The sequence below is a fragment of the Priapulus caudatus genome, unplaced genomic scaffold (genome assembly GCF_000485595.1).
Source record: "Priapulus caudatus unplaced genomic scaffold, Priapulus_caudatus-5.0.1 Scaffold3, whole genome shotgun sequence".
Lineage (NCBI taxonomy): Eukaryota > Metazoa > Priapulida > Priapulimorpha > Priapulimorphida > Priapulidae > Priapulus > Priapulus caudatus.
The window spans coordinates 500369-512027 of record NW_014577064.1 but is presented as its reverse complement, the minus strand read 5'-3'; the positions used below and the strand labels follow the sequence as shown (position 1 = coordinate 512027).

The following is an 11659-nucleotide window of genomic DNA, read 5'->3' as shown; positions in this document are numbered from 1 at the left end:
TATATATATATATATATATTAAATGTGCGGCCTGCAGGCCATATTATTATAGGTGGGGCGGAGTGACGTAAACTTGGCTAGATACTAGTGAGTAGTGACTGTCATTGAGTTTTAGTGATATGAATGTTTTTATATGTACATCCAAATAATTATTACATTAGTTATTAATTAAATATTGGTTAAATGTTAGTCCTTGTGTCGTCTCTCTCTTTAATGATTTGTATATTTTTTTATTTGAGGTTCATAACAGTATATTGTACTAAGCAGTTGTTGGCTCATTAGTTTGTGATTCATATGCATGCACTAAAATTTACCAGAATGCATGGAATGAAGTCTTTGTAACAAAAATTTTCCTGGTGGGGGAGTCCCGGGACCCCCAGAACCCCCGCTTAAAAAGTGGCCTGACTGGGGCTATATTTCACGCTATATTTCCCGGCCTGAATGATTTTCCCAGTCCGGCGCTGCTCTCCCATCTTCACATGACCATGATAAATTTTATAAGAGGTTGTAAGTTTTGCATTAAGAAAGCAGACACGAACAGGAGGCCAATCAAGTTGAATCAAAACGATCATTGAAATATTATGATAGTTTTTGGACACCCATCTCGCAGCCTCATGCTGGTTCACAGCGACAAAGTATAAAAATATATAAATTTGTATAGGCTCTTTTGTAACGGCGTGGCAGGCACATATAATAACCTAATAAAACTGTTATTATTAGCATATATAGTATGAGATAGATTCAGTATAAACCAGCATAGTACATGAATCGGGATAAATTTAGAGCCTATATAATATTTATAATTATTACTGACTCGATTTAGCTATTTAGCGAACGAACAACTTTCGTCGGTTAACGAATAACTTTTAGCGGACGTTAGTGAAACGCGAGGGGTCTATGGATACACGCCACACCACCGATTGCACTGCCTTTCTGTTAAATATTGGTGAAACAAAGTGGATATTCTATCTGCGCCTTCCACGCTCATCAGCGTTGCTGTCATTTGGTTAGGTTAGGATAGGTCAGGATAGGTTAGGTTAGGTTAGGTTAGGTTAGGTTAGGTTAGGTTAGGTTAGGTTAGGTTAGGTTAGGTTAGGTTAGGTTAGGTTAGGTTCGGTTCGGTTCGGTTAGGATAGGTTAGGTTAGGTTAGGATAGGGTATAGGTTAGGATAGGTCAGGAGAGGTCAGGATAGGTTAGGTTAGGTTAGGTTAGGATAGGATAGGATAGGTTAGGTTAGGTTATAAGGCTAAGTATATATAAGTAAGGCTGATAAGGTCTATGTCTTCCTGGGTACTGCCAGAACGTACCCTGGTAACTATCTGATAGGGTTAGGGTTAGGGTGTAGGCATAACGACTCCCTAGACTCGTTAGTGGAGTAGGAGAGGTACGGTCCGGCATATTAGATAGTACCAGGGTACGTTCCGGCAGTATCCTGGGAGACATGTGATAGAATACTCGCACATCATGCGTTTCACCAATATATGCACCGATCTCCATTCCAAGTTAGATTTGTTTACACATATGTCAACAAAGCTAGTGCATGATTTTCGATCTCGCGAGATGCTATCGATCAGTACCCTGTCTCTCTCTACACTATGTTACCTTCGTCTACATATCGAGATAAGTACGGTACCAGTCTATAAATACGTGCGTCACGTAACTACGTGTACTTGTCTTGTGGGAGTATTTGAGAATTCCATTATCTCAAATCTCAAGAGAGCAGGCACATGTTTGATGTTAATTTACCATACCTGTTTTATACCCTATAACAGTAGAAACTCGTAATAATTTTTATGCTGAAGTAATCAGTAATATGTATGCTGACAGGTGAGAATAAATTTATCTACATTTAGTGATTTCTCAATTTATTTGAATTTATTTGAGATATTATTGATTTAATAGAAACGAATAAGTTATACTGGGTGTGAAAATGTACTGCACGGTGCTAAAAAACTCACACAGACCCAACTTCTCTCAAAGAGGCTCCCGCCATATAGCAAATAGTCAACACACATGCTAGCAAAACCAAGGTTGTTAAGCTAGTGCGTGTGATCCCTCGAGGCATGGTGGCACTTGATGTCGACGTCTTACTTGTGTATCTGTTATATGAAATCTGAAAAGAGCATGTCAATAAGCACATTAATTTATTTCTGCCACTGTTTTATAAGAAACAAAATTGTGATAACAGGTATCAAACCTATGTTAGAAGTCGCCTTCCTATAAATGATGCATTTTGTTCTCCCAGAAAGGCCCTTATATAGTTATAGTTATACACAGATTTGACCGACCGTACATGAAATAGATAATTACAATAGGAGGGGTAGAAATTAACTTTTGAATAAGGGAGTCCAACAGACTCGATCCCTACCCTCAAAAAGAGGGAGTCCGCAGTCTGAGGTTCAAAATTAAAGATATTAACAATAACGCATGTGCTAATTTTTAAGATTCATGCAGTTGCACGTCTGCAAAATTTTCTTCGGACATTAGCTGAAAAAATACAGTAATTCCGCGAGGCCGTACTTCGGAACAAACTATAGTTAGTATGGCAGAATTTTCAGGGAGTCACACGGACTCCTGCATATGTCAAATCAGGGAGTCCGACAGTAAATCAGGGAGTATTTGACTCCGGATTCCCGTTAATTTCTTCTCCTCTCGCTTCTCCAGTATACCACGTCGACTAATTTGCGCTTTCAGAGCCTCGATGGTGCTCAAGCTGCTTAAGTCTGGTAGATTGTCGATCTCGATGTATTTGGATTGGTATTGGAGATGTACGGGAAATTCTCGCGCGTAGCAATGGTGAGGGCTTCGGTTGATGGTGAATTCTGCTCAAGGGGTCGTTGTCGTATCACTATCAGGTACTACAGATATGTACCCGAGGTACATATATGTATACACAAAGTGTACCAGACTTGTACTACAGAAGTGTACCCTAACCCTACACAGGCCCGTAGCCAGCTTTATATTGGGGGGGGGGGTTAGTTTTTCACATTCCACACTTCCACCCTGTGGTGTCATATCGCGTGAACATTCCTATTCAAAAATAAAATAAAAATAAAGATCAAAGCATACTATAACGTAATAAGACATATTATAGCATATTGACATTTCATCAACTCATCAAAACTGGTTTATAAGTAATCCCTAATGTTCAGCTGTTTCTTTATATATACATATTAACACATACTCCAAGTATTGGGCAATATGATCGCTAACCTAGTGACAGTGTCGTACATCACGAATATTTTAAGAGGCTGTAATGAACACGTCATGCCATTTTTTTAAGGTAGATACACTATGTAATATTTATACCTTCAGTAATAAGCTCAAACAAGCAGCGGTTAGATGCAAGTGGGCCGTTTTCAAAAGCAACCAGGTGCAGTATAGTTCCGAATAGCTAGCAATCTGTGCATCTTATTGGGGGATCTTCAGCGCCCCACAAATTGAATGCATTGCTTTCCACGAGTCCACCCTCTTGTAACCTGGACAACAGAGATGGGCGGGAGGCAGCCCAAGCTCATCCTTCTGTCTAGCTGCCTGGTAGGCCAGAAATGAGAACTGTGAGGAATCAATACGGCTTGAATATAAACGATGAATAATACCAAATGAAGAGTTGGCAAGGAACGAAGTTTGGGCACCGAGAGTACCACAAGTTCTCTTTCTCCGGGCTTAACACTACGTTGGAGTAGGTTTTCACAAGCGCGACGCAATAGAATATCGTTCGGAACATGACGTGCGCTGCTATTAAACGTTAAAATATTATCTAACTTTTTATGATTCTTACCGCTTCCTCTGTAACTTCACGCTCGACTTTATTATCATTGCCTATCAACGAGCATTATCCTATTTAACTGTATTTGTCAAGGTCAAGATAGTAATTAGAAAGTGTAGCGATAGTTGCAACTAGAGTCCCTATATAACAGAGAAGTAGCAGCCATGACGAGTCGGAAAAAATCGTCACGTGATCGCTGCCCGGGGCATGTTGTTTCGCAAGTGATGAACACAGCTTCCAGCTTAAGTACAGCGCTGTATGATACGCTGTACAATGGTCGGCATAAGTAATTATTAACTAATCGTGCTTAAATAAAACTCAAGATTTACAGAGATTATAGCTAAAGACTGTTCTATGTGTACTAAGATTTATAGAACTGCAAAACAAATAGTTCAGCTACGAGCGAGTGGAGAGTGGAACGGCCATTTATCTTGTGAATTACAGTGACTATCTGCTGTGTTTACTACTAAGAAAGTGTACAATTAAGCTATCATATGGGGCCCCCCCGGGCCGAACGATTTGAGTTACTTTTCTAGAAATCAGATAGCATATAAACACTATGTGTTATCTATAAATCTCTGTAATTTTTGAGTTTATTGAAAGCACGGATTATTCTAATTAATTACTACGGACCCATTGATACACCGTATAACCAATACAGCGCTGTACTCGTAAGGGCGGGCGAGCCGGTGTACTGATCACATTTGGAACAACCGATGGAGGTCAAATCCTGAGTTGGCGCGTACTGATCCTGTAATACTAAGGAGACTCTAGTTGCAACATGTTAAACAGTGAGGTCAAATTGGTAAACGATTGAATTTATTTAACGTAGAAACCAAGACTCTTCGGGCATGTCAGGCGGAAAGATACATTTCCACGGTCATTTCAATAAAGCTATAAAAAATGGTAGGTCACCGTGAAAGCAAAAAAGTTTTTCTATCGCTCTGTCGAAAAAGATGTCCTCAAGAATCTAGTCCTCTGCCCCATTGACCTTGACACTGTGACCTCCAATTTCGGCACAGTAATGCTTTTCCTACTATGATGCTATACACACAAACTATCACAAGCCTAGATCACAGCCGTTTAGATCTTGGTGCCGCAAATTCTGCATTTCCTCCCTATACCTTAAGTTAAGGAGAAATGTTTCCCCTTCTTATACAACTCTGACCTTTGAACCCTTGACGCTACAGCTTCGAAATCCCAACTCGTTTTCGATTAACCCCCCCCCCCCCCTCCACGTCTCGAATATCGTGAAACCGTCGTCGAACGGTTAAGATTTTGTGCCCAAGTTTGACGGACGGCACGAACGGACGCATTGAAACGGTCGCACGATCATGTCGAATTCTACAAGCTGCATCTGACTAACTTCAGATGAGCTAGAAAACAGAATTAAAACTTAATAAATAAATATTATGCAAGTAACAAAATATTGTTTTAATCTGTAATAGTATTTGTCATGAATTTTAGCTAATCTATTTATGGACTCTTGAATGTAATGTAATCTATGTGGTTCAATAGCACTAGCCTATAACTTAGAAGAATTAGAGGTCCATTCAAAACGGCGACTCGAGTCCCTGTCTTTTGGCTGATATTGACCTGCGATATTACTCGAGTCAGAGTCAAGGTCAAAAGTTATTTTTCAGTGGTGCTCGACTCAAGTCAGTCATTTTCGGGTTCCCCGACTCGAGTCAAGTCGAGTTCAGCAAGAAACCTGCGATTTGAATCGCCTCGCGTCGGAGTCAGTGACTTTGACATGTACAACCCCCCCACATGGGAGTAGTAGTAGTAGTAATAGTAGTACTAGAAAAAAAAAAAAAAAAATACTACTAAACCGACCAGGCTCATCCCGACTGTTACATCACGGCGGAGGAAGCCTGACACCCTTCCATACGAAATGCCTGGTAGCTTGAAAACAACTACGAATTTCGTAAATAAAACATGTTACAGGTGTATTACCACATTTGACCTCACCTGGTTTACATGTACAACTCTCGGCTACAGCTGCAGCTATAGTTATTTGAACGTTGTAAAACGCCATTCTTGGTTGTTCTTCAATGTTCTCTTTTTGTACGCAAAAAATTCACGAACTACGCTACTTATTATGGAATATCTATGGGGAAATAGCGGCGTTATCTTTTGAGTTTTATCTGATCAAGTTTATAAACCAATTACTCGGCTGACAATGTAAGTAACATGCTCGTGATAGCGCACATATAATAAATCGAGGCGTGGCAAGTAACAGATAGAGCTGTAAAGAATCCATAAAAAGTGAAATAATTGTAATGTTAAATAGCAGCGCACGTGCTCCGCCTAGCTCGCGCCACATACCTACCCACACCCCCCACACCAACAACCCCCCCTACCCACCCACCTACCCCATACCAGTCAATACCAAAGCTACCCAGCCCACCCGAGATAACAACAACCCCTAATACTATAACCGAACCCCACAATGCTAACACCCCACCGCTACGGCGCCGGGAACCATAGGGGGCACCGGGGACCCAGGGACCCGCCCGACGCGCACGAACGTTCACGCCGCCGTACAACGAAGCATAGCTAGCCACGGGCTACGGGCGGGCGTCCCCGCCGCGCCGCCGGCGGGACAGCCGCCCTGAGCGCCACGCCGGCACAACGTACGGGCGCCGCCCCGCCCACCCAGTGACCCGGCTAGCGCCGCTACGCCCCCCCCCGGCCACCGGTCGTCTACCGACCCAGCCGGCCGCACCAGCCACGATGGGCTACCACCGGCCACCCCGCGCCCATACAATCGCTCCCAACCAACCTAAGCACCAAAGCCCAAGAACCCCAACGGCCGCTACACCCTCACACCCACAACACGATCCACGCGCTAGCCGCAACGCTAAAAATATCCGCTACCACAGCAGGCTACTAACCCCACAAACCCAATTCACACCGCTAAACACAACTAGCTACCCCCCGGCAACAACCCACTCAACAAGGCTCCCCAACAACTGTCAACTACACCACTATTCACACCCTGCCGCACTACACCAAAAACCGACCCCAACCACAGCCATAACACACCACCCCCCCCAGACCAACGACCTCGACCCCTACACCCCCACCCTACAGTACCCAAAACTACGCCAGCGCAGCACGAACGAAACTAAACACCCCCAGCTCCAAGCGCTCTAGGTATACACCATCCCGGCAACACCCACCACGACCCACCACCCAAATACCGCACCGCAATCATCAAAGAATCGCACCTACACCTACTACCACCAGCACACCACTCGCCCCCTGCTACCCACCGACAAACCGAACAAAATCTAATGCGTCGGTACCTGTGACTATCTCGCCAATGTAGTGTTAGCAAGAATGCGCCGGAACTTGGGGCTATACTAATACTAAGTACTAGTAGTACTATATAACTAGTAGTAGTCAGTAGTAGTAGTATCAAGTACGCAGGAGCAGATCCAGAGGGTTTGGTGACGAGTTTCCATAGTTCTAGTCAACAGCCGAGGGGTGAATTTAAAAAAAATGAGGCTATATTTGGTGCACTCTAGGAATTTTGAGAGTCAATTCAGAAAGAATACCCAGACCATGTGAGCCGGTTTCTCTGGAAAACGGTGCAACACTGGCCTAATCCTGCAACGGCCTGAGTACTAGTAGTGCCCATAGGGTCTATGTCCGCCAGGTACTGCCGAACGTACCCTGGGTACGTCGATATACCGGAACGTACCTGGTCACTAATTTGATATGGTTAGGGTTAGGATTAGGGTTATGGGTTAGGATTAGGTTTAGGTTCGGTTAGGGTTAGGGGTAATGCGTAGGCGAGTCCCTAGACTCGTTAAGTGAGTAGGATATAGGTACGGTCTCGCGGGCATATAAATATAGTACCTAGGTACGTTCCGGTATATCGGACCGTAACACAGGTAGCGTTCCGGCAGTACCCGGGGACATAGAACCCTATCAGCAACTAGTAGCTAGTACTAGTAAACTAGTAGTGTAAGTACTAGTAACTAGTAAAGTAAGTAGTAGAGTAGTACGTACTAACTGTAGTAGTAGTGTGGTGGTCGCGTGGTGCTGCTGCTGGTGGCGGGTAGCGCAGCAGCTAATTTTATTGCGTCTACTCTAGGCAGTGAAGGCCAGTAGCCTGTAGCCTATACAGTAAGCTTAGGACAATAGAGAAATCACTATACCGTTAGAAAAGCAAAAATGCAACAGCTATAATATTTAGCAAGGTATAAGGTATTAACTTGCTTATACTATCTAACCTTTAATAAAAAGAAACTTACGCTGTTTTGGCATAGTGATTTCCATTTGTGTACAGATCACTGCCATGCGCGGTTGACCTACAATTAAGTCCACTGCCATCTAAAACGAGTCTTTGTGCATGCATGGGTCTTTCTGAATTTCAAGTTTAATTAAAGTAATATCGCTAATAATTTCTTAAAGTAACGCTATATTGATAACTATAACAAAGACGAGAATTCGTAATTAAAAATATTTTGATCGCTTAAACATCGCGGATAAAAACAATTTAACAAATGCAAAATATTTTTACATGATATCTATCGCAACCGAGATGCCCACTGGCAACCAAAGACAAAGTCAATAAGAAAAACTATCTCAGGGAATAGTCCTTTTGTTTAGAGTTCTACAACAATACACATAGTCGTTGCATTATTCATTTTAAAGTGAATTAACATAAGCTGAGAGAATTTATATAATATGTACTAGTACACAAACAACAAAGTAACTTCAGCTATCTGCCAACGTAAGCCACGATGTAGTCGCAAATATCATACAGAATCGCAGCCGTTGGCCATCGAAATAAGAAAATGTGCTTGACCGATCAAAAGACCAGGAGATTGTAACATTGATAACACATCTAATATGTAATAGTTAACTAAAAATTCTTCTTCTTAGAGAAAAATACAGCCTGTAACCAATTAAGTGAACGAAGTGGCGGCATTGAACCCGCCATTTTTAGCGAATAAATATGAGCCATTCTACAATACACACGTGTATTGTAGAATGGGGAGGGAGGATCAAACAATACACAGTGTATTGTTGAAAGCTCGCTAACAATACCCACAGGTATTGTCAGATACAAATACACTGTGCATTGTTTAGTTACAGGATTATCTGAGATTTAAGTTTATCTCATTGAAGTTTTAGTTGATATGAAATGTTTTTATATGTACATCCAAATAATTATTACATTAGTTATGTAATTAAATATTGGTTAAATGTTAGTCCTTGTGTCGCTCTCGTCTTTAATGATTTGTATATTTTTTTATTTGAAGGTTTCATAAACAGTATATTGTACTAAGGCAGTTGTTGGCTCATTAGTTTGTGATTCAAAAATGCATAGCACTAAAATTTACCAGAATGCAATGGAATGAAGTCTTGTAACAAAAAATTTTCACTGTTGGGGGAGTCCCGGGACCCCAGAACACCCCCGCTTAATAAAGTGGCCTGACCTGGGGCTAATATTTCACGCTATATTTCCCGGCCTGAATATTTTGCCCAGTCCGCGCTGCCTCTCGCTACCATCTCACAATGAAACCATGATAGAAAATGTTAATAAGAGGTTGTAAGTTTTGGGCATTAAAGAATAGCAGACACAAACAGAGGCGCAATCCAAGTTGAATCAAACACGATCAAAATTGCGAAATATATGATATTTATTGGACACCCATCTCGCAGCCTCATGCTGGTTCAACAAGCGACACAAGTATAAAAATATATAAATTTGTATAGCTCTTTTGTAAAGCGAGCGTGGCAGGCACATATAATAACGCTAATAAAACTGTTATTGATCTAGCATATATAGTATGAGATAGATTCATGTATAAACCACGCATATGTACATGAAATCGGCGATAAATTTAAGAGCCTATATAATATTATAATTATTAACTGACCTCGATTTAGCTATTTACGAACGAACAACTTTCGCTCGGTTAACGAGATAAACTTTTAGCGACGTTAGGTGAAACGCGAAGGGGTCTATGGATACACGCCACACAATAAACCACCGATTGCACTGCCTTTCCTGTTAAATATTGGTGAACAAGTGGATATTCTTCCTTGCGCCTATCCACGCTCATCAGCGTTGCTGTCATTTTGTTAGTTAGGATATGGTCAGGATAGGTTAGGATTAGGTTAGGTTAGGTTAGGTTTAGGTTAGGTTAGGTTTAGGTTCAGGTTAGGTTAGGTTAGGTAGGTTAGTGTAGTTAGATTAGGTTAGGTTAGTTAGGTTATGTTAGGTTAGTTAGGTTAGGTTTAGCTTAGGTTAAGGTTAGGTTAGTTAGGTTAGGTTTCGGTTCGGTTCGGTTTGCACAGGTAGGATATGGTTAGGTTTAAGGTTAGGATAGGGTATAGAGGTTACTGATAAGGTCAGGGAGGTCAGGATAGGTTAGGTTAGGTTAGGTTAGGATAGGATAGGATAGGTTAGGTTAGGATAGATAGGATAGGATAGGTTAGGTTAGGATAGGGTAGGGTAGGGTAGGGTAGGTTAGGTTAGGTTAGGTTAGGATAGGTTAGGTTAGGATAAGTTAGGTTATGTTAGGTTAGGTTAGGATAGGTTAGGTTAGGATAGAATTTAACACGTAACACGTATTTAGAAGTAAACAGCTCTATTCTTCACACTAACGCAATCAAACGTGTGTGACAAATATTTATATATGGATATTATCAGGAGCGTATAATGACAAATATTGTCATTATACGCTCCTGAATATATATAGTGATATATATAAGATAGGCTATTAATAGCGTATATATATATATATAATATATATAGTACTAATAGCGGAGGGAGATATAGATGAGTTTTTGTTAAAGAGACACCTACGCACGCGACGCACACACACACAACACACACACACACACACAACCACACACACAGACCACACACACACACACACACACACACACACTACGCGCAAATTAAGAGAGGTGAGCTAGAGATTGAAAGAGAGAGTGAGTGAGAGAAAGGGAGACTCACACACACCACACACACACGCACGGCATCGCACGACGCAGATGACAGAGGCGGAGAGAAGAGAGAGAGCGAGAGAGAGAGAGAGAGAGAGAGAGGAGAGAGAGAGAGAGAGAGAGAGAGGAGAGGAAAGATAAGCAAGAAGAGCAGAGAGAGAGAAAGTAGAGAGACTAAGAGAGAGAGACGAGAGAGAGAGACTAAGAGAAGAGAGAGAGAGAGAGAGAGACACACACCACACACACGCATGCACGTACGCACGCACACGCAGATACAGAGCGAGAGCGAGAGAGAGAGAGAAACAAGAGAGAGGGGTAGAGAGTGTGAGAGAGAGAGGAAGAGAGCGAGAGAAGGGGGAAAGCGCGAGCCAGAGCGACTGCGAGAGAGAGAGAGATGAGGAGAGTAGAGAGAGAGAGATGACAGAGAGAGAGAGAGGGGGAGACACCACACAGAGTTACGATAGCAGAGGAGAGAGAAAGAGAGAGAGAGAAGAGAGATAGAGAGAGAGAGAGAGAAGATAGAGAGAGACTAGCAGACTGAAGAGAGAAAGAAGAAAGAAGAGAGCGAGAAAGAGAGAGAGAGAGAGAGAGAGAGAAAGAGGCGAGTGCGCCGTGAGGGAGAGAGACTGAGCGAGACCGGTAGCTGAGAGAGAGAGACGAGAGAACCAAGAGAAAGAATAGAGACTGAAGAGAGAGAGGAGAGAGAGAGAGAGAGAGAGCGAGAGAGGAGAGAAAGAGAGTGGAGAGAGCGAACATCCGAAGACATAGACCGAGGAGACAAAGATACATTTAGACGAAAGGCGAAGACACAGAGAGAGCAGACGAGATATGAGAGTTAGCGAAAGATAGAGAAGAAGAGCGACGAGAGAGAGAGAGAGAGAGAGAGAGAGAGAGAGAGAAGAGAGAGAGATGAG

General features: G+C 42.3%; 1 protein-coding gene across 3 annotated transcripts in view; it reads right to left on the bottom strand.

Annotated features, from left to right (window-relative positions):
- The window catches only part of LOC106821096 (galactosylceramide sulfotransferase-like), a 21496-nt gene that overhangs the window by 8914 nt on the left and 923 nt on the right, over positions 1–11659 (bottom strand). For 2 of the 3 annotated variants that reach the window (XM_014825753.1, XM_014825762.1), the window contains exon 2: positions 1960–2114. In XM_014825753.1, coding sequence (XP_014681239.1) covers positions 1960–2114 — 155 coding nt within the window. The remainder of the gene's footprint in view (positions 1–1959; positions 2115–11659) is intronic. The other variant, XM_014825771.1, reaches the window with a different exon arrangement.